Below are 24,416 nucleotides of genomic sequence, written 5' to 3'. Positions count from 1 at the left end.
TTGTTTGTGCTTAGGCAGCTCTCCTGTTGTCTTGCTCGCAAGTAACGGATATATTTAGAAACATGTGTGAATCAGTCGTACTTTTTTTTTCCTGAGACAATAATTATGGGACTGTTGGGACGCTTGGTGGCAGCAGACTTACCAGGTAAAATCCATTGTTCTTGGTAATAGTGCGCATGCGTAAACAATTGAAATTTACGTGGTAAGTCTGCTGCCACCTAGCGTTTCAAAGTCTCTCATTATCACTTGCGTCTTTTTTTCGGCATCAGTCCCTATAGAAACTATCATTATACCTTATCGCAAATACTGTGTACACGCGCATTAGGAGTGCCATGGGGTGCATTCTGGTCTGGCTAGCGATCAAACTTGAACCCTAGCTAGACAACGATCAAAGTTGATCGCTATAGCTAGACCAGCATACACCTAATTCCACGCCAAACGTGCGCGTACATGGGTGCGTTTGGGCGGCTGTAACCAATACTTGTTTCTGACGTCATAGCCAAAACGGTAACCGAGCTCACAACTCAGTTATCGTTTAGTCTGAACAGCAGAACCAACGACCAACAACCGAAACAGTTTTTGGTTACCGCTGCCAAAACGCACCCCAGAGTAACTACGATAAGGTCTATGTTGACATCATCCTCATACAATACGTCCTTATGGTTTTCTCGCCGATTTCTGAACCAATTTAACTTCACCTCTCGGGTCCTCGCTGACATTATGTTTTCATCCTTGTCGGCCTTCATGCCAGGCCATCAATGCTCGCCCAAACCAGACGATCGTAATCAACAAATCCCTGCAGTATTCCTCGCTCTTTCTCTCTGCATGCAAAGACGGCCAATATTTTAAGCAGCCGTCTGATAACATCGTCTGTTGTCACCTTGACTGATTGCCCGTCACAATGTGGTGATAACCACAAGATAAATATGCTGCCTTGTCCATTAATTAAATTGTAAATCATCCATGGACATTACATCTCCCTGTGGAAATCGGGAGAGAGGGGGCGCTTTGCAATACAGCACAACACAAGCTCTCGTGCACATTTCATACAAGCAATCAATTTTTCTATGCAATAAGTTCTTCTACTAATTGCTATCAAATTATAATATTAATCATCCCAATACAATACAATACAATACAATACAATACAATAGATGAACCAATACAAATGAAGGGAGCTGTTTTTAATGGCTGATCTTTGTGTAGACAATCTTGTCCAATCTCAAGACAAACTCTGCTGTAGACTTTTAACCAATCATTAATTTTGAGGGTGATTAACAATCGTATCCCTTTAAAGGCAGTGGACACTATCGGTAATTACTCAAAATAATTTTTATCATAAAACCTTTCTTGATTAGGAGTAATGGGGCGAGGTTGATACTATAAGACATTGTGAGAAACAGCTCCCTCTGAAGTGACGTAGTTTTCAAGAAAGAAGTAATTTTCCACAAATTTGGTTTTGAGACCTCAGATTTAGAATTTGAGGTCTCGAAATCAAGCATCTAAAAGTACACAACTTCGACCATGGTGCGACAAGGGTGTTTTTTCTTTCATTAATATCTCGCAACTTCGAGGACCGATTAAGCTCAAATTTTCACAGGTTAGTTATTTTATGCATGTTGAGATACACCGATTGTGAAGACTAGTCTTTGACAATTGCTAATAGTGTCCAATGTCTTTAACTTCCGCCCGACGAGAAAATGGTCCAAAGTTAATGTCATGAATATCTACTGAAATTGTGTTCTCAACTGTTTCCCACAGTCACAAAGGGTCTTTGAGTCTATCATAAAGTATCTGCCATTTTGTTTTGTTTTGCGGTTGCTTTTCTTTTACTATCGAAAAGAGTCCAAAATTAGAGATAATGTTTGGGTGCATGGTGATGTTCATGCACAACTGAGTCCTCTCTCATGCATGGCTTCAAAGACCATGAGTAAATTATCTTAGTTGATCCGACTCATAGATCATGCCTACCACTTCATTTTACACATTAACTGTATGCAAATGAACCGTCATATACGTTTTTTGTTTGTGCTGCGAGTTCCATGCTGTGACACTTTCACTGTGTGTGTCAACAGCCCCAGCACTCAGCAGAAGCCATATTGTATTATTTACCTCTCCTTGGAAAAATAAAAATGCGGTTGTCTTGGTTACGTGATCAATTTATTATGAAATATTCTCGTGGCATTGTCCTTCATCTACGGTTTCTCAATCCGATTGTCTCTGCATGTTTCCATCTGAGTGGATATCATTATTGGGGAAAGGAGTGGGGGGGGGGGGGGGGGGCTTTGCGGCGGCGTTCTGTCTGATCCATGTCATGGTTTTATTTAAGAGTTTTAATTGCTGTCACTTCGCTGTTATTAGGATTTTGAAGATATGACTTTTTTTGCACTTTGGAAACTGCCGGCGATGATATAAACTAGTGTTGGTTTATTATAACGCTATGTTGCACCAACACAACGAGTCACTGTCATAATGTGATTATATCAACCAGGAACAAAACTTAATTATAGAAATGCCAAGATGTCTTTTTGAGCAGCGACAAAAAAACTGGACTGTGAAAAGATAAAGTAACTTCGATCTAAGCCTCTTGAGAACAGACTACACTCCTAAAGGAGACAGGACTGTGAAAAGATAATGCGACATTGATCAAAGTCCCAAGAGAACAAAACACACTCCTGATATAAAAGAAACAAAACAAGATCTTAGTTTGACGAAAAAGAATGGCACATAGAGACTAAACACATTTTCTTATATGCGAGCAGAACAAGACAAAAGTTCTGCCGAATATAGAAATGATCTCGGGTAATGACTGGCAACAAAACTTTGTAGAAATGACACACCATCGAACATCATTTCGTTCTAATTCTAATTGCGAGGCAAAAGCGAAGCACCATTTTGTGAAAAGTAATGAATTGCGAGTAAAAACAAAGCGCAATTTTGAAGCATCATTTTGAGTAATATAGAGAGACACCAATTAAAACTCTTTATTTTAAATATTGCTTAGGCAGAGTGACGCCGCAAAGCCACCCCCCCCCTTTCCCCAAATATGATATCCACTCAAATGGAAACTTGCAGTGACAACGCAGTTTTTGAGGAAGATGTAATCTGTCACTAAATTTTTAAAATACTTCTGGCCAGAGGCCATTTTAGTCATTCTGAAAGCAGAACATTTCTGCAACAAGGGTGTTTTTTTCTTTCATTGTTCTCATGTATTTCGATGACCAATTGAGTGAAAATTAACATAGATTTGTTGTTTTATGCATGTTTGGAAACACCAAGCTAGAATACTTGTCTTGGACAATAATACCAATTGTGTCCAGTGCCTTTAAAGACAGTGGACACTATTGGTAGTTGTCAAAGACCAGTCTTCTCACTTGGTGTATCTCATTATATACATAAAATAACAAACCTGTGAAAATTTGAGCTCAATCGGACGTCGAAGTTGCGAGATAATAATGAAAGAAAAAACACCATTGCCACACGGAGTTGCGTGCTTTCAGATGCTTGATTTCGAGACCTCAAAATAATTCTAAATCTGAGGTCTCGAAATCAAATTCATGGAAAATTACGTCTTTCTCGAAAACTATGGCACTTCAGAGGGTGCCGTTTCTCACAATGTTTTATACCACCAACCTCTCCATATTACTCGTCACCAATAAAGGTTTTGTGCTAATAATTATTTTGAGTAATTACCAATAGTGTCCACTGCCTTTAAGTACTGAGTACAGTGCTTAAAAACAATTGGTGCAACGGTAAAAACCAAATTATATCAAACCATGTAAAATCGTTTACATCCCGATATATTGGTTCAATACTCCGGGCAACCGTTTTGTTGAAGGTAGAGAGACGGTCGCGTTTTTGCTGAGAAAAAAAACCTTCGCAGACACAATTTCCTACCTGACCGTAAGAAGCAAATTGGGAAAATTAATAATCAATTTGGAACAAATCGATCAATAATTACCTAAGTGCCAGGCATAAATTTATTGTCCCAACCTTGCCAATGTTGAGGTGATGGGTTTTTCATACAAGATACCTGAAGACGAATAGAGCATACGGATACAAACGTAAAGATAATGATTTTTTTTTCTTTATAAGAACCATGGAGGTGTAAGAACCAAGTTTAAGAACTCAAATAAGATTTCATGACCATGGTGTTTTAATCCTACTCAAGTGTACATGGTGATATACAAACCTTACTCGATTGTATTTCCTCCATTCAGCATTTCCGATTCTACTCATGCATACATGTGTGGTGTTACTGTAAACCTTACTAAAGTTAAATAAGGGAATCAACGTGTGGTAAAGAGGTTTTCAACTAGTGGTTTTATCCCAACGAGGCCTGGTTCTTGATAATTTTACCGAGACGAAGTCGAGGTAAATTATCAAGAACCAGACCTCGGCGGGTTTAAACCACTAGTTGTAAACCGATTCTACACACTTTGATTCCCATTCATAACTACCGTTTTCGGTCAAAAAACATCAACACTTTTGGTCAAAAAGTAAAATAAATAAAAAAATTATAATTGTTCAATGATTTATTTCAACAAAACACCCCTCCAGCTATGAAATGGTAAGGCCCTCGGGTAAAACAACTCCTTATAAGGGAATGCTGTGCGCGTCGCGCGTATCGCGTGATGTGGCACAACTGTCCCGGCCGTTTCTCTCGAACAATAGGAATGAAGAAACTGTCTTCGTGTCACGCCCATGTTTCAACACTTTTTACTGGTCATAAACAAAGGTTTATACACACCCAAGTGACGCGCTTGGTAGGAATAGCGAAACTGTCTGAGGTATTTATGAATATAAAATTATCAAGTTTTCAAATCATACATACTTTCTTTGCAGTCAATTTACAAGATACAATTTTCAAGACACCATGTGTCCATGTTTTCTACATTGTTCTTTGTGACAGCAACACAACCCCTTTGCGACCCCCATTTGATTTTGTTTACATTTTATAAAAAAGATATATCTTATATTCTTCGGTTCCCCTTCTATTTTATTTGTATATACAGTCGAAAAACGCTTCACCAAACCGCATACACTTTCATTGCTCGTACTTTGACCATACATAACAAAGAAGAGCAGAAATTTGATTAAACCTCTTCAATATTTTTATGATGATTAGATTAGTTATTAAAATTGATACAAAAGTCTTGGTTGCCAAGTCGGCATCGGTTCCTTAGAAACCCTTTTGTTGATAAGTAAACAAAACCGCTGACCGAAGGAGCCCTTTCGTGTCTGCTTTTGTGAAGTCGGCTTAAGAAATCCAAGAGACCATATGTTATACTATAGTAAAATTAGATTCAGTTTGGTTTCTATGGGTTTGTCGCATGCGATAAATAATACAACAGCTTCATAAGAATATGTGAATTTCTGTAGATATGGCGGTTTACTGTGACTTATTCTGTCTTTCGAATTTAGGGTTCTTTGTCTGGTTTATTGATTAAATTTTGTTTAATTGTTAAATTCCCCATGAATAGATATTTCTGCCGATGCCTTAAAGTTAATATAATTGTTATGATTTTTTAACAATTTCGACTGTTGTTGTTATTTGTTTCTATTTTTCCCCAATATTTTTTACAGGAATAATTATAAAAAAAGCCTTTCCATGAATAGATATTTCTGCCGATGCCTTAGCATTATTATCATTGTTTATGAAGTTTTCTTCTTATTCTTGTCTTATTATTGTTGGGCCTAGGGTGTCATGGCCTAGCGGTTAAGGGCATCGAATTCAAGTTCTGGTGTTTAAATTTGTTTTTCATTTTTTTTTTTCATGCAAGTTCGCCCCAAAAACTTCATCAGAGTGTGAGTCCTTGAACAAGATGCTTTACAATAATTGCGTCTCTTCACCCAGGGGTATTAAAGTGTATCTGCGATGGTAGAGGTCGATATTGTTGAGAAACCTTGGAGCTGAGACAGGGCATGCACATTGATACGGCATCTGTAAAATGCGCTGCTAATAAGAACTAGTTATTATTATTCTATTATTATAATTATTTACAGGACAATGGAAAGGCCTCGGCGTATGAAGTACGAGATGACAGGTCAAAGAAAGATGACGAGTCCTATTTTAGGTCTGTGGTCAGCGTTGCCTACGAGACCAGAGAAGGGACCGCGAAGCACACGACTGAATTCAAGTATACCACTGGAATTCTGGTGAGTGACAATCAACGGCTGAACTAGTCTTTTGCCAAGACCTTCATGGCTCAGCTTCATAGAGCCGCTATCATAATAGAGTCGCTTGTGGTTGCGGCTGATGTTTTTGATCAGCAGTGTGTGGATTTGAGTCCCAGTCACTTTTAAATTAAAACCATGATTCTTCGTCCTTCGGATGGGACGTAAAGCCGTTTGTTCCGTGTGTTGTGTAATGTAAGTTAACAAAAGCCTGTGCAAATGCTAAGTAGAGAAGGGGTTCGCCCGGTGTTCCTGGTTTGATTGGAAGCATATTGCGCCACAGCACCTTGTAAACCATTTCATGGTGATATGTAAAAGGAGTAGGCCTTAGTTTATTATGTCTCATAATTCGAACGTAGTCCAACATAACCTGCAGTGTATGTTAGAGCCATTGGACACATTCGGTACAGAAAAAAAAGTAAAAGTTCACAGATTTACAAATAACTTACAGGTTTTACAGAAGGTTATGGTGAAAGACTTGTCTTGAAATATTATTTCATGAAAACAATATCAATTCTCGATATCGATAATTACGGATTTATTTTAAACACATGTCATGACACGGCGAAACGTGCGGAAACGAGGGTGGGTTTTCCCGTTATTTTCTCCCGACTCCGATGACCGATTGAGCCTAAATTTTCACAGGTTTGTTATTTTATGTAGAAGTTGTGATACACGAAGTATGGGCCTTTGGAAAACACTGTTTACCGAAAGTGTCCAATGTCTTTAAAGCGCTTTGAGCGTCACTGGGTGTTGGATTTGCGCGCTATATTATAAGACGCCACTCTTATTATTATTATTATTTTATTGTTAGGTCTTCAATGAGATGGAGTGGCATAAGAAGATCACCATCCCCATTGTCAATGATAATCAGTACGAGAATAACATGGACTTCTATGTCATCTTGAAGAACCCAGACGGAGGAGGAGCGCTGGGCGACCCTAGTCTGACCCGAGTCACCATCATTGATGACGATGGTCAGTATTATTTTTCATTCATTCACAAATGGTTTACATCTTTAAAAAAAGAATTTCACAATGGCGACTATGCGGCACCTAAATGTAGCCCGAGCCCTAAATGTAGCCTGACCTAAATGTAGCCCCAAACATGTACCTAGATGTAGCCCGGACCTAGGGCTCGGGCTACATTTAGGTGCCGCACAGGTGTGCGGCACCTGGCGACCAAGGACAAAAGTTGCTATAGAACTAAAGAAGGTATTTGGGGCATATAGCATTGTGAGGTATCAATATTATTTGGTTTGCGCAGTAACACAATGTGTACTTGCTGAGTAGATTATGTTATTTTGAGAACCAATATCTTGCTTTATGTTCTACTACCGTAGTTTTTTTTATTTCGGAATCTGAAAGTACACAAATCTGTGCGACTTGTTTTTTTTTTTAAATTATTATTCTCTTGCAACTTCGATGAACAAATTGAGTTGCCATTCCACAGATTTCTTATTTTAATCATAGGCCCTACATATGGGATACACCAAGTGATAATACTGTTCTTTGACAAATAATATTACCAAACGTGTCCAGAGCCTTTAAGAACTTTGTTTGTTTCCGCCTTGCAGTTCCTGGGGAATTTTCCTTTGACAATGCAAACTACATGGCCGACATGGAAAAAGGTTTAGTCACGGCAACAGTAACACGGATCAACGGTAGTGACGGTGCAGTCACATTACATTACGGAACAATGTAAGTTATTAATATTCACGATTGTTTAGTTGACATCTGACCCCAACAAAACATCCATGTTCAGGAAGGAAGTGATGACGTTTGGTGAGAACCAAACATTTAAGATTAAATTAAAAAATTTCTGCAATAAATGGTGTGCATTCCAATCTTGGCTACCAGTTGTCGTTAGTGAATGTATTTCCCATTCTAAAGGGACAGTAAACCTTTTTGATCAAACTTGTTTCAGTAAAATTAAGTATCCATTAACCTCAGTCAGAAAGATACAATCTCTATGAGATAAAAATAATTTGTACAAATGCATGAAACAAAGAAAACTGATATAGTTGTGACCTCTGACGGCAAATGTTGAAATCAAAGTTTGTATCATTTAGTGTAGTTTGACAGCCCCTGTCCAACTTGTTATCATTGTGAATAGTAATAATGTCTAAAATATTAATTTTGGTTTTTACCCCCATACACCAATGTGTGTTAGAACTGTATACTCAGTACTTTCCCAAGTCATGTGACAAAAATATCACAGGCATGTTACTCGGATGGGATTCGAACCCATGACCCTTGCAATTCTAGAGCAGTGTAGTCTAGTTGGTAAGACACTGCATTGCAAGGGTCGTGGGTTCGAATCCCGCCCCAGTAACATGCCTGTGATATTTTTTGTCACAGGACTCGGAGAGTACCGAGTATACAGTGCTAAAACACTTCGGTGTATGGGTAAAAACAAAAAATAGTATTCTTTATCGCCAATAATTATGAATTTTTTTTTAAAATAAATAAATAAATTATATTAACTAACTTCTCAGGGATGGAACGGCACGGGGAGGACCAGAAATCAATGAAAACATCGACTTCAGGGCAACTACGGGCACGCTGAAATTCGAACACGGAGAAACCTCAAAGAAACTTGAAATTGACGTCAACAAAAAGCCCAAGGTACCTATTATTCTTGCATGCATTTTTATATTATAGTTGGTTTATTTATCTTAACAGTGGAACGAAAATGCTCATTTGTATCCCCATTAAAACTGTTTGCCTGAAAAGGGAACGAGACCAAGCAGGATGTAACTTATGATAACAATTTATTGCAAATTCTCAACATTTTACTTGTCAACCTCAAAATAATTGTTTAAAGGAACGTTACAGAATTGGTTACAAACCCAAATCGTGAAGATCACAGATTTACATAAAACTTACACACTTACACAGTCTAATGATGATGATAAGTGAAAACATCCTTTGAAATATTTCTGTCTGAAATGTCATATTTGATGCGAAATAAATAATCTAATTTCGCTTTTGGAGTTTATCGATCAGCATTTTATTCATTTTTGTTTTGGCATCAATGCAATGCAAAATTTGAAATCGGTTTTTCATTATTCTCTCGAGACCCAGATGGCCAACCGATTTCAAACCCCCACAGGTTTGTCAGTTTATGTTTATGATGGATTACATAAAGTGCTTACACTGCCAGCAACTGTTTTGTTAGCAAAACCAATTCTGTAATGTTCCTTTAAGCTATAGCATAATGGGTTTTTTTTTAAGTTTATTTTCAAATTCATTGTTTGCTTGTTTATATTCACGTCCAGGGCTCTAATAAGAACTTCGTGATCACCCTACGGAATCCAAGTCTGGGAGCCCATCTCGGTGAACACAGTGCAGCAGTGGTCAATTGTGCTACCGGTAAGTCACAGTCTTGGTTTAATTTAAAGGTCTTATAGATTGATTAGCGGCTACAGCTGCGGCTATGGCTAGACAACATGCGTTGAATGTATGACGTCATAAGCAACAGTGGCTTGTCTTGGTCGAGTGGTCTAGTTTACCGGACCCAAGCTCTGTATTGTCAGCAGCAGTATTCGATTGTCCACGGTCATGACACTTTGACCATAACTGCTTCATGGAAAGTAGTGCATTTTGCTCTACCAGCCAAAATCCTATAGTGGATGAGACAAATGCCTATGTACGAACTGTTTTGGCCCCAGGAGTACAAAAGTGCCCTTGGTGACAGTGTATTTTTAGGAACGACAGCCGAAATCAGTTTAGTGAAGCCCTCACCTTGAAGTGGCCATCTGGCCTTGCGATGTTAAGCACTCATAACACAATATCATAAAATATTCTCATAAAAACATTTTTAATAAAAAAAAGTCAGAGCCATAGCTGTAGTTACCAACTCGGATACGGCCTGAGGTTAGAAGGTGTACATTTTCTCTGCGTGTATCAATGTTGTCTTTGAAAGCAGCTTTACACACCATACTGCATCATTAATTTCAACGCAGATTGAACGTTTGTTAATATTTATTATAATCCTGAGATAATGTTCCTATAAATACAGTTTCTGACAACAGCCCCCGACAAATATTTAACTAAATTCACTGCTAGAAAAAGATTATGATTTGACAAAATATGGAAAATTAATCAGTAAAATAAGTCCCTGCATTTTTGCTCTGGTGTCTTTTTGGGAGTGACATATAGTTCAGTTATTTCTTGAAGTTGGAAGCTTCTCCATTGTTTTAGGAGAGAGCTTTTTTTGCAGTACCATCTTTATCTGGTGTTAGATGTGCCTTTATGTACTTAAAACATAGTTCCTTCTCTGCTCACAGGAGTACAAACAGCTTGATACTTGGCGATTTCGGTTTACATTTAAGTGTGGTATAGATCAACTTTATGACTATAAATATGCAAAATGCAATCTTACAGTACTCGTTAACTCAAAACATAGTTGCTTCTCTGCTCACAGGCGTACACACAGCTTTTTTCTTGACAGTTTACTGTTTACTTTTAAGTATGTTATAGATCAACTTTATGACTATACTATGCAAATAATAATACAACAAGTACATGTATATTATTGTAGTATTACTTTGCATAGTGGTTTTAGGGAAAAGGTGAACGAGTCTCATCGGTGAAATCTTTACTATTTTTCCCCTGTCCAGATGATATCAATGAGAGGCTGGCTAATTTCTATGCAGATAACTCTGAGGAAGAAGAGGAAACATGGCTGGGCCAGGTCAAAAGGTACGCCATTTTTTTTTTTTTTTTTTTTGCCCATTAGATTCATAAAACTGTTTCGGCAAGGGATTCTGTCCCCACACGGTAAACTATGTACAGACCCTCTTCTCATAGCGCCATGTTTTGAATTAACTTCCCAAGGGGGCACTGACATTCTCTCGGGACCGATTTCCCTATTTCACTTTATTCCTGCTAAACATGGCTTTTTCACAAGGCCATTTTTCGGATAAATACAAAATCAAAGCAGTTTTTATTCATTCATTTACCAATGGTTTTGTTTATACACATTTACAAATCGCAGCATCAGCCGAATTGCAAGTAAAATTACAAACAAATGTTTGTTTGTTGTTTTAATTAAAGAAAGCACTTAAAAACACCCTTGTTTGGCTCATAGTTGCATCAGTGACTGATTATATAACTCAATGTTTCTATATGATTGTTATTCTTTCTCGCATCAGTGCAATGACTGTAGGAGGAGACCAAGATGAACAGGGCAATGAGATCCCGCCGGCCAAGATGGACTACCTTCTTCATTTCATCACATTCCTCTGGAAAGTCATCTTCTCACTCATCCCACCAAGGTAAGCCCTCCCCCCTCCCTCAACCCAATCCCTCTATACATGCATTGGACAAGTTTTGTAACACTCCAGTATGTTTCCATAATACTTCTTGGTAACAAGCAATGGAGAGCTGCTGACAGCGTAAAACATTGTGAGAAACGGCTCCCTCTGAAGTTACATAGTTGATTTTGTGAAAGAGGTGTAATCTCTCACTCAAATAATAAAAAAACTTCAGGCCTGAAGCCTTTTATTATGCATCTGAAAACACTCAAAGATGTGCAAGTGTTTTTTTTTTCATTAATCTTTTGTTACTTCAATTTCTACAAGTTTTTATTTTAATAATGAACATGATGGGATACACCAAGTGAGAATAATAATAATATTGAAGTCTTATATAGCGCACGTATCTAGCAAACAAGGTACTCAAGGCGCTGAGTATATACAAACTTTCAGAAAGATATGTCATTGCAGTGATGAATTCTGAGACCCAATTAGTTAGCACCTTCTAAGGTGTCTAGTGTCCAGTGTCTTTACCCACCAACAATTGAGACTGATGCACTGGACCATTTAGCCATGACCTACATGTAGCTGTATATGTTCCTAAGTTTTATTTTATTTTATTGGAAACGTCTTCTAGGATCAAACTTTAACAACTTTTCACTACCTGATCTTTGGTTGGGAACTTAAAATTATTGTCTGTGGTATTTTTTGCAGGAGTGTTGCGGGCGGCTGGCCAGCATTTGTACTCTCCCTCATTTGCATTGGTGTGCTAACAGCTTTAGTAGAACAGGTAAACAACAACAACAACAACAACAACAACAACAACAACAACAACAACAATAACAACAACAACAGCAACAACAACAACAAACAATTATCATGGAAACTAACTTAAGAACTGACTCCGCGGTAGTGCAGTTAATCACGATCCTATAAGCTAAAGTAAAAGTCCCAGCCTATTTTCTATACCATCCGCCCTGGTAATAGTTGAAAAGCAGAACAGTTCTATTCAGAACTGAGAAGTCTCCTGAACCCCCGAACAACTTATACTCCGCGGTAGTAGAATAAAGCAAGAAAGTTCTCTAACAACCTGGCAAGTAGATACATACTTGGTGTTACCGCAAAAAAAAAAATATGTGTAAGAAAGAATATTCCAGTTTACTTAAAAAGAGTTTGAGATGAAATAACCGCATTGATAATATACACCATCAAATTTGTTCTACCAATTAAATTAAATTAAATTGAATTAAATTAAATTCAATTCAATTCAATTCAATTCAATTCAATTCAATTCAATTCAATTCAAATTCAATAAGATGCTTATTTCATACTCGTGTTTGAATAGTACAATTATGAGAATTGAACAGTACATAAAAGGTAACAAAAACAAAAGCGCATTATATAAGTATACAAAATAATATAATGTTAAAGCAAATAATTGATAAATATCTAGGAATTAACTATGTACAAGAGAGGAGCGAGAGCATGAGGCTGCAAGAGGCTTGTTAAAAAACAGTCTTCATTAAGACGGGAAAAAAATCCACCGACGTAACAAGGACAATACAGACAAAACGTTAATAGATAAGTTGTTAATGAGTGAAAAAGCTATGTTACATAGTGAGAGAGGAGGGCTCTTTCTTTAATGTTTGGTAAGAACTGTCTCTTGCGATCATCAAAAATGTCATTATGTTGCCAGTTACCCATTTTTATTTGTGTTATTTTGTTTTATTATTTATTTATGAGTTTTGTATTTGCCAACAATTTCAGCTTGGTACCCTCCTGGGTTGTGTGATCAACCTACGAGCCAGTGTAGCAGGCATCACCATTATTGCCCTGGGTACCAGTGTACCAGACGCCTTCGCCAGCCGCACGGCAGCCGTTCACGACCAGTACGCAGATGCCGCTATTGGCAATATTACTGGTGAGTTGTAATCATGACCGAATTTCTTCAAGATGTTTTAAAAGCTGACAAAAAACTGCTTGACGAAATGTCTTTACTAAGCAAATATTTAGTTGGGGACCATCCACAAGATTGTATGAAAACTTAAAGTAATTAGGGCTGGTAACCTGTTTCTGCTAAGCGATTTGTTGTACTTCCAAAGTGTTAAAAATTTTGAACTACCGAATAAACTCGCAGCGCTCTGCCAACCAAGCTACTCAGCCCTTTTCGTTTGCAGTCCCTGTTTTCTCAATCTACCCAGTCAGTTTCCTTTGTGGTTTATAACATCATTTTATGTTTTAATGTGTATTTTTTGTTACCCTTCCACCAATACTCTGCTAGGGTCGAAAACGTCAGGCCATTATTCATTTTCATTTATATGTCTGTAAGGGTAGTAAGCAGTTTGAAACAGCCATTTCTAATTTCTAATTGCATTTAACTGAGTTGGTTACAACAAAATTATGATTTATTTTTTTATGTTTTCAATTTTCTTTTAGGGAGTAATAGCGTCAATGTCTTTCTAGGTTTGGGTCTACCGTGGGTGATCAGTACGATGTATGCCAACTCTTTCGGTAAACCCTTCAGAGTGGAACAGAGTAACCTGGATCTAGCAGTAATCGTCTTCACTGCTATGGGATCTACCTGTATCATACTGCTTATTCTCAGGAGAAAGGTACCTATTCTTAATTTTATTAGTTTTAGTTTTACCCTTTATACACAGGATTCGGGAAAATCATGAGTTTACTCAGTATTTTCCCGAATCCTGTGTACAAAAATACGATCATTTGTTTTCAGAGGACTTGAGGAAAGTACCTAGTAATTAATAATAGAGTAACTATAAATATAAATATGAATAGAAGACTTGCGGGTACAACCATGTGTAAGATCTCTTTTGTGGTTTGGTCTCGACGTTCCGAACAGTTTACTCTGCTGGTCTTCAGGAGAATTAATATTCTTCATCCCCAACGCAAATTTAACGTATATTTTATTATTAATTTAGTTTATACTCTTATATTTAGTTTGTGGCAACCCCATGTCTAAACGGGGATACCGTATAAACCCGGGATATTGATGGGACTATCCCTTCGGGTCACAGCTTAATTTTCAATATTTGTTAATATATTATCTTAAATTAGCTTAATTCGGCCTCTGGCTACGATGACATTTTCATCAAGATCATTTCGAAATCGTTCGCTGTTGTCATCATTAGTTTCAATTGATAAGATTGAATTCAAACATACCACTTAGATTATAGGCATTCAATCTTTGCTGTGAGTGCCCTGATCAATCTTCGGCGTTGTGAATGTCCCTATTATTATTTGATTTTTTTTTCTTCTGTTTATGTGCTTAGTTCCTTGGAGGGGAGCTTGGAGGAAAGAAGGTCGTCAAGTTTGCCACAGCGTTCTTCCTCTCGTTCCTGTGGGTGTCGTACATTGTGGTGTGTACACTCAAATCCTATTCGTTCATCTAGCCAACCTGTTATACACCACAAGAAGCTACAAGTCTTATTTTGAGCTACAAGTATTGCGGATTTGTGTATCTTACAAGTAACTTGTAGGGTAAAGATCTATGGATAGATCCCTAATTCAGGAAAGAAACTAAAGCGGTAACTAATAATGGGATATCGCTGCCAGCTTCTTTACACCACAAAGAGCTACAGGTGTTATTTTGAGCTGCGAGTCTTATGAATTTTTATCTCCCAGCTAAGTTCGACACAAGTGTGTATTAAAGTAAAGATCTATGAACAAATCCTGAATTTAGGAAGAAGGAAAAACAATGACGAATCCCAAGCCCGGGATGTTTAAAATGAAGCGTTCTTATCTGCGCGAACGTATAGAAATGATTTAAGAAAGACCCAAGGGGACTAAGAACAAGGTGACCAATGAGAGGCAGGAGAAGAAGATGAGAACGCAGAACGATTTAGAGAGAAATTGTCCACATGAAGACGGAAAGATATAATATAATAACAAGTGAATGGCAAGATATAGGATGGACCAAGATCAAGCAGGAAAAGAAGAGGGAAAACGAACAAGACGATGGAGAGATGAAATCACCACATGAAGACAGAAAACACGGCAGGCATGATACTTCATGGAGGCAACCACAGGCGATTGCCTCCATGCCCCCTGGTTATTGCCTCGGTGCCCTTTGGTATAAATTTGCAATATCTTCACTGGTGGCCCTTTACCAAGGAGAAAATGCCTCGGTGCCCTTTCAAAAACGAAGCACACTGGCTTGACATGGAGTAAGATGACAAATGAAAGAAAATAATTAAAATTACTGGAGGGAGGCTTCAACCAAAGCCTAATGATGATGAGGTAGACTTTGTTATAATAACGTCAACTTGTGGAGAGATAATAGTCAGGTGACAATCAGGTTTAACTGTGCAATTATACCACTATGTGATCATAGGGAACAAGAGCTGTAAGTGAAATACACTTTTGCTCCTGTTTTTCAAAGAAACGTCATCAAGCTCAAAACAAAAAGAAGTGGATATCACCGAACACCCTATGAGTAATTGTGTTATTACACTAGACCAAACAAGTTTGTTTATTACACTCGGCGCCTAGAGTACCTTGTTTGGTAGATACGTGCGCTATATAAGACTTCGATATTAATAAGACAAACTTTAGACGACTTTCAGAATGTCAGTTAATTATATCATGCTCAAATAGAATGCTAATGGCAATATAATATGCAATCAGGTATTTTACTGTTGTTCAACGATTATTGTTACTCAAGTATATATATACTATATCGTTACTGACATTGCTTGCAAATGCGAGCCAATCTTTTACATTGATTTGAGTGTGGAATTTGAGAGTTAAGTCTAGCATTTTTGTTTGGATATAATGAACAAAATGAAACGAAATGTCGTTCAGTTGTAAAGGGAAGCAACATTTAGCCAATTGAAACAAACATATACTTTTTATCTAGCAGAGGTAGCCGACTATTTATTGTAATAGAAAGTACTATTTCTATAATAAGAGTCAATACATTCCACTATCAGAATAGAATTCTTCTAAGATATTATTAGAAAATATATAATAATATATTTAAGGACAAACTTGAGTAAGTAATTGCTAGGATGGATTTGTACACATTCATATCAACCGTGACGGAACAAATAATGTTAGCCTCATATTTCAGAATTGACTCCTGTACTGATGACGTCGAGAATTGTTTATGTCTTTAAAGGCAGTGGACACTATTAGTAATTACTAAAAAATTGTTATTATCATAAAACCTTTCTTGATGACGAGTAATGGGGAGAGGTTGATAGTACAAAACACTGTGAGAAACAGCTCCCTCTGAAGTGAAGTAGTTTTCAAGAAAGAAGTAATTTTCCACGAATTTGATTTTAATCAAGGATCTGAAAGCACACAACTTCGTGGACCATGGTGCGACAAGGGTGTTTTTGTTTAAATTAATATCTCGCAACTTCGACGACCGGTTGAGCTCAAATTTTCACAGGTTTGTTATTTAATGCATATGTTGAGATAAACCAACTGTGAAGATTGGTCTTTGACAATTACCAATTGTGTCCAGGGTTTTTAAGTGCAGCTGTTTCACTTGGTACTCTGCATTTCCAACTGTTATGAATATACTCAACATTGGTTCCCTGCGTCTCCTGCAAAGTGATAAACAAACTGTGACGTCATCAGGAATAAAGTCTATTCAGAACGGTTTATATTGTTGATTTTATTTGTTTAAGTTTGCAAGAGCTTCCCACCCCACACAGAAGCACTTTTTTGTTGCATAAATCTCAGCTCGAGGTGCACTAGAAGTTTCTCCAGTTTGTCTTTAAGGTGACTATGTTCCTGCAAGCGGCATTGCGATAAAGAAGTGAAAATATATGTGCATGCAACTGTCAGCCCCCTCCCCCACTAGACATGCACACCCACAAACATTTGAAAAGTACCCTTTGACCACCATTGCCGTTACCAAACTTCATGCTGTCTACTTTCTACGAGCAATTAACGAAGGTTGTTCCTCTTTTACATTGATTTAAACGGTGGCTCACTAGTAAATTGAGTCAAGAGTAGAACCTACAATAATGTGTTGCCGTTATCCACTGTCATAGATAATGTGTGCTTATAAAAAAATACCTCACTTTTAAAGAACAAAATAATATTATTTGCAGTTAGGAGGCCAAAAGGAACAAAACGCAGTTCAGTTTATATTGAGCTAAATTTGTATACAAACAATACTGTTGTATAAAATGTGGTTAGATTTATTTGTTGGGAGGCATCGAACAAGTCTCTTTCTTGGCGAAGCCATTTTAGAGCTGCATTTTAAGCCATTCAGAATAAGATTTCACATTAGTGGACTGTGTATATTTATTAATATTCTACTTACTCTATGCATGTGTGCAAGTTCTCAGAGATTTTACATATTTTCTGTAGTGAAACTGGACTGTATACACTATTGTAAATATATATTTTTTTTCATATTGATAAAACAAAACTTTATTTAAGAATCTTTAGGCCTGCCACCGTGGCAACTGATTGCGAAATTTCCTAGTGTGCTATATTGTATAAAAAAGAGAAAGAAAATGTATATATATTGAAAAATTATTATAATACTTGTTGATGAAATACTGTTTTGATTTGCTGTAAGTAATTTTTTAAGTATTGCATGACATCGCTCAAAAAACATTGGAATAATGTGCTAACACTACTTACTAAAGAGTGATTTTGTACAATATAACAGAGCAATTCAATACCAGATTTCAAAAAAGAGTATTAGATGTTGATCAAATTATGAACTTTAATCACCCAAAACGTGTACGCCTTATGCACATGACGTCATTTTTTAGTAGAGCGCCCTCTCTCGACGAGGTTTAAGTAAGGTTCCTCACTATCGGTCAATGACGTCATAACATAAGTCTATTATTTTGCATGTGTGCTGTAAAGAGTTGGTTTTTATTTAATAAATGTATATAAATCCAATGTTTATGACTGTTTTTGTCTTCTCTTCCCGTGGCCAGAAATGAACACTCGATAAAAAATAATGTGAATATATTTTGTGGTTGTTTTATTTTTCAATTTGTTTAGTTTAATTGAAAGGGTTTTCCTGAATTTAAGTGTTCCTTTAAGCAGAATGGACATAAACACAAAACAAAAATTTCAGATACCAACTTGGGTTCCTAAAGTGCACCTCTTGTGAGTCGGACATTCAATAGCTTTTTACAGTTTTTAACGCACTATTTTTCACAGTGTGTCTATAATGAAATTACAAATTTGATGATCTCAAAGGGTAAGCACATGAATTTATTTATTCATTTTTTTATTTATTTTTTTTTTGTGGGGGGGGGGGGACTGCTTCCCAATAAATTCTTTCTATTTCTGTTATAATTCTCTCCTTGTCGGGGACATGGAATTTTAGTGCCTCTCTGTATAGTTATTTTATGATCAACAATTGCATTTGGAATTGTCAATACGTGTTGTAAATTGTGTGCATTGAAAAAAATTAATTTAATATTCAAGTATCGCTGGCCGAAGGTAAAACAAGTGATTACAAACCGCATTTAATGTAGTACTTTTCATTATCTGATCCAAAGAGATCTTCATACGTGCATGGTGTTTAAAGGTGAAGTAATATTTTTGGCTACAATTCAATATCTACATTCATATGTGTTTCATGAACAACAAAATTCGTTTATATTATTAAAATGTAGATTTTCCCGGTAATTTTCTGCCCCAAAATTGCATACTTTTATGCAGTTTTCTGAAACAAATATTGATTTTGCAGCTTGAGCTGAAACAATATAATTCAGTTTTATTTAAAAAGCAGTGGACACTATTGGTAATTACTCAAAATAATTGTTAGCATAAAAACTTGGATCAGATTATGCTAATGTGTTTCCGAAAGGTTTAGGGCCAGTTTTTAAAGAAAGCCTTTGAAGTGATGAATTTTTCGAGTGGGTCACTTGATATTATCATAAATATTTTCAGTTCAAAACATTACGATTTTTTTATGTTTATAAAAGTGCACATACTAATGAACAATAAAGTTGAAACCGTCAAAAAACACAAACTGTGTTAAAGCCCGCGCATGTTGTGTATACGGTCACACGGTCACATAGCTGCAGTGTGCACAGAACTGTGTGCTGTGTATGTTCATTCACACCATATCACAATATACATGTGCGTGTAGTGCATCTATCCTTCAAAACCATACGAATTTTATTTAAAGGCAGTGGACACTATTGGTAATTACTCAAAATAATAATTAGCATAAAACCTTACTGGTAACGAGTTATGGGAAGAGGTTGATGGTATAAAACATTGTGAGAAACGGCTCCCTCTGAAGTGACGTAGTTTTCGAGAAAGAAGTAATTTTCCACGAATTTGATTTCGAGACAATAAGTTTAAAATTTGAGGTCTCGAAATCAAGCATCTGAAATCACACAACTTCGAGAGACAAGGGTTATTTTTTCTTTCATTATTATCTCGCAACTTCGATGACCAATTGAGTACAAATTTTCACAGGTTTGTTATTTTATGCATATGTTGAGATACACTAAGGGAGAAGACTTGTCTTTGACAATTACCAACAGTGTCAAGGGTCTTAAAAAGTGCTATTATTGTGCTTTGCCTGAGCAATGTGGTGCATAAAATTGTCAACTTGCCACGGGTTGGAGCAAATTGTGTGCCCTCCTCTTTTAACATAGCTCATTTTTAAGTGGCTATCTCTCAGGTCAAAGTTCAGAGCACCATGAAGTAGCACTTTTCATTTCTTTGTCCCGTTATTAGTGATTAAAAACCAGATACATATTCATTTCCAGTGGGGGAAGACCATAATGAGTTGCTTATAGTTTTTTTGTTGTTTTTTTTCTAAGGAAGATGTATTATAATTGGACCGACATTTTCGCCTGTGTATAAAACGTTGCAATTGTTTTCAGGATTAAGGAGTTTGCCTCTTTAAGTTCAGAATTAAAATTAAATGGTCATGCAATAACATGAGTTTGTATGTTGAAGTTGAGGTCTTCTTTTAATAAGATGATTATAATTCCAGTACGTTTTACGTTCAACTTTTTTTGTTTTTTTTTCCTGGGGCAGATTTTGCCTTCTTGTTAAAGTACTTTGTAGAAATTACCCATCGAAAAGTTCCCGCTTACCCACGGCAAGTAAAACGCCAGCAGTGCATAATGTTTTATACTGAATTGAAGAGAGTATTCAAATATTACAAGTATTTCGGTAGTTTACAAGTGCAAACGGCAAACCTTTTATGATAACATACTCAGTCAGCAATCATTGATCAAAACTTCTTTTTAAAATGAGGTAAACATTTGATAAAGTCACAAGGGGCAACTCCTTGTATTTTCGTTATACATTTGGTTAAAGGGACATTTTCTAAACAAAAACGAGGATGAAATTCGATATAAAAAAAACAATAAAGTTAGTCAGCCTTGCAGTTTCGTCACAAATTTCAAGAAAACATGCAAGGCTTACTACCCCCTTGCGATTTTATCTGATTTAAGCCCAATAAAAAAAATAATGCAACGCCTACTTTAGCAAAAATTCATCAAAAATGCAAGGCTTACCCAATGCGATTTAATCTGATTTTTAGCCCATTTTCATCAAAAATGCAAGGCAATTTCATCTAATTTCAGCCCAAATTCATCAAAAATGCAGGGGTTAACCCTTGCAATTTTATCAGATTTTAGACCTTTTTCATAAAAAACTAACCCCCTGCGATTTTATCTGATTCTAGCCCAATTCCATCAAAAATGCAACGCTTATCCCTTGAGGTTTTATCTGATTTCACCCAAAATTCATCAAAAATGCAAGGCTTACCCCTTGCAATTTTATATGAATTTAGCCCAATTTCATAACAATTGCAAGGCTTACCCCTTGTGAGTTTATATGATTATTTTTAGCAATTTTGTTTTAAATGCTAAATTAACCTGTTGCAATGTTATCTGATTTTAGCCAAAATAAATAAAAAATGCAAGGCTTAACCCGTGTAATTTCATCTGATTTTACACCAATTTCATAAAAAAAACAATGCAAGGCGTATGCTTACCCCTTGCAATTTTATCTGATTTTCTTTAATTTCATAAACAAATGCAAGGCTTACGAGTTTTTCTGATTTTAGCAATAATTTATCAAAACGCCAGGCTTACCCTTTCCAAATTTATCTGACTGTAGCCCAATTTCATCAACAAAATTGCAAGGCTGAACCCTTGCAATTTTATCTGAATTTAGCCCAATTCTATTTAAAAAAAAATGCAAGACTTTATTCAATTTCAGACCAATTTTATGAAAAGAAACAATTCGGCAACAATTTTAGAACATTTATTTTCATTTGTTTTAGACTGAAATTGTTAGGTCCGCTTTGCCTAAAAATAAGCGGAAACAATACATTTGAACAATTCACAGTCAATGTCTTTAAAAAATGTTATAAAGTTCAAACAAATTTGTGCAGAAAGTTAGTTAGAGTGAAGACCAGGCATTCAGGGGACTCAAAGTCTGATCGAAACCAGCGTGGTGATCACCCATTAGAACCCTTAAGGGATGGCTAGTCCCGGCCCCTCCTTTACTTTCCGACCCGGGATAATCATCCTACCCTAATTTGGGGAGAGACATGACGGACCCCAATCACTTACTGGTGCTAGCAGTAAAAGTCATGTCCCTATGGTACGGGGCGGGATTCGAACCGGGTCTCCCAGCTCTGGAACGCACGCAAGCGAACGATCCAGTGCACCGTGTCGCCACAGTGCCCGTTGGTGTTAGGAGGTGATTTTAAACACTACTTAAATAATGCATTGCATTTTGACTTAGTAAAAGAAGAAAATATTGGTAGCAGTGGGAATCGAACCCGGGACAGTAGCATTGAAAGCCCATCTCTTACCGCACAGGCTACACGGTTCTCTTAATAATATGATATTTGAAAAATAATGCAATGTTATCCATCGGTATGTGTATACAACAAACAGGTTCGGTCCTGTTTTCATAGTTCATAATTAAAGACGAGTTTCGAAGTGATGACATACTCGAAGACAACAAATTACCTTTTTTTTTCTTCTGGAGTTGATGGTCACGTGTGTCAACTTGTTTTTTGTTGCATCGTTGTCTTCCCTTGCCCTGTTTTCGAGAGTAAATGATGAAACAACGAACAGGAAACTCAACAATGTTTAAGATTTCGCGGAAGTGGAGCTGTTTACAAAACGTTCAAGTAGGCCTAGTCATCACTTTGAAGGTTCTACGGACGGCTAAGGGAACCGAAATCCCGACGACTAAGGGAACCGTTGCCCATGTGGTTAGAGGAGGGCTGTCAATAGTACTCACACGGTTCGAATTTCACTGCACCAATCATTTTATTTTACTGAAGCCCGGTTCAAACCCTTTGCAATTTATCTGGTTTGAGCCCAATTTCATAAAAAATGCCAGGCTTACCCCTTGTGATTTTATCTGCTTTTAGCCTAATTATATTTAAAAACTGCTGCAACGCTTAGGCCTACCCCTTGCGATTTTATCAGATTTTAGCCCAATTTATGCAAGGCTTACCCCTTGCAATTTTAACTGATTTTAGCCCAATTTCTTCCAAAATGCAAGGCCTACCTCTTGCAATATTGTCTGATTTCAGCCTAGTTGCACAAAAAAGTGCAAGGATTACCCCAAGCGATTTTAGCTGATTTTAGCCGAATTTCATAAAAAAATGCAGGGCTCCGAACTTATCTGATTTTAGCCCAATTTCATCCAAAATGCAAGGCTTTCTTTTGCAATTTTAACTGATTATAGCCCAATTTCCTCCAAACTGCAAGGCTTACCCCTTGCAATTTTAACTAAATTTAGCCCAATTTCATAAAAATTGCAAGGCTTACCCCTTGCGATTTTGTCTTTTTCTAGCTCACTTTCATCCAAAATGCAAGGCTTACCCCTTGCGATTTTATCTGGTTTTAGCCCAATTTCATTCAAAATGCAAGGCTTTAATCCCTTGCGATTTTTATTTTTAGCCCAATTTCATCCAACATGCAAGGCTTACCTCTTGCAATTTTACCAAATTTTAGCCTAACTTTATCCAAAATGCAAGGCTTAAATCATGCAATTTTAACTGATTGTAGCTAAATTTCATCCTAAATGCAAGGCTTACCCCCTGCAAATTTGTCTGATTTTAGCCCAATTTCACCAAAAATGCAATTAGGCTTTACCATTGCGATTTTATGTGATTTTAGCCTAATTTCATCCAAAATGCAAGGCTTAAATCTTGCAATTTTTACTGGTTTTAACCCACTTTCACAAAAATTGCAAGGCTTACCCCTTGCGAGTTTATCTTTTTTTTTAGCTCAATTTCATAAAAATTGCAAGGCTTACCCCTTGCGATTTTATCTTTTTTTAGCTCAATTTCATCCAAAATGCAAGGCTTACCCCTCGCAATTTTGTCTGATTGTAGCCCAAATTCACCAAAAAATCAAGGCTTTACCATTGCGATTTTATGCGATTTTAGCCTAATTTCATCCAAAATGCAAGGCTTAAGTCTTGCAATTTTAACTGATTTTAACCCAGTTTCATAAAAAATGTAAGGCTTACCCCTTGCGATTTTATCTGATTTCAGTCTAATTTCATAAAAAATGCAAGGGTTATCCCCTTGCGATTTTATCTTTTTATGGCTCAATTTCATCTAAAATGCAAGGCTTACCCCTTGCAACTTTGGTCTGATTTTAGCCAAAATTTCACCAAAAATGCAAGGTTTTACCATTGCAGTTTTATCTGATTTTATCATAATTCCATCAAAAATGCAAGGCTTACCCCTTGCGATTTTGTCTTTTTTTTTTGCCCAATTTCATCCAACATGCAAGGCTTACCCCTTGCAACTTTAACTGATTTTAGCCCAATTTCTTCCAAAATGCAAGGCCTACTTCTTGCAATATTGTCTGATTTCAGCCTAGTTGCACAAAAAAGTGCAAGGCTTACCCCAAGCGATTTTAGCTGATTTTAGCCGAATTTCATTAAAAAAATGCAGGGCTCCGAACTTATCTGACTTTAGCCCAATTTCATCCAAAATGCAAGGCTTTCTCTTACAATTTTAACT

At 36.8% G+C, this 24,416-nt stretch overlaps 1 protein-coding gene across 2 annotated transcripts in view; it reads left to right on the top strand.

The window, feature by feature from the left end:
• The window catches only part of LOC139941949 (sodium/calcium exchanger 3-like), a 74,122-nt gene extending 55,483 nt beyond the window's left edge, over positions 1-18,639 (top strand). For both annotated transcript variants that reach the window (XM_071938595.1, XM_071938594.1), the window contains 11 exons: positions 6,007-6,159; positions 6,992-7,154; positions 7,754-7,877; positions 8,675-8,804; positions 9,458-9,551; positions 10,802-10,883; positions 11,336-11,458; positions 12,152-12,227; positions 13,205-13,358; positions 13,874-14,049; positions 14,728-18,639. In XM_071938595.1, coding sequence (XP_071794696.1) covers positions 6,007-6,159; positions 6,992-7,154; positions 7,754-7,877; positions 8,675-8,804; positions 9,458-9,551; positions 10,802-10,883; positions 11,336-11,458; positions 12,152-12,227; positions 13,205-13,358; positions 13,874-14,049; positions 14,728-14,847 — 1,395 coding nt within the window. In that variant the 3' untranslated portion in view covers positions 14,848-18,639. The remainder of the gene's footprint in view (positions 1-6,006; positions 6,160-6,991; positions 7,155-7,753; positions 7,878-8,674; positions 8,805-9,457; positions 9,552-10,801; positions 10,884-11,335; positions 11,459-12,151; positions 12,228-13,204; positions 13,359-13,873; positions 14,050-14,727) is intronic.
• Positions 18,640-24,416: the final 5,777 nt, after the last annotated feature.

The sequence above is a fragment of the Asterias amurensis genome, chromosome 9, assembly GCF_032118995.1.
Source record: "Asterias amurensis chromosome 9, ASM3211899v1".
In the NCBI taxonomy this organism is placed as follows: domain Eukaryota; kingdom Metazoa; phylum Echinodermata; class Asteroidea; order Forcipulatida; family Asteriidae; genus Asterias; species Asterias amurensis.
This window is presented reverse-complemented; position numbering and strand designations above follow the sequence as displayed.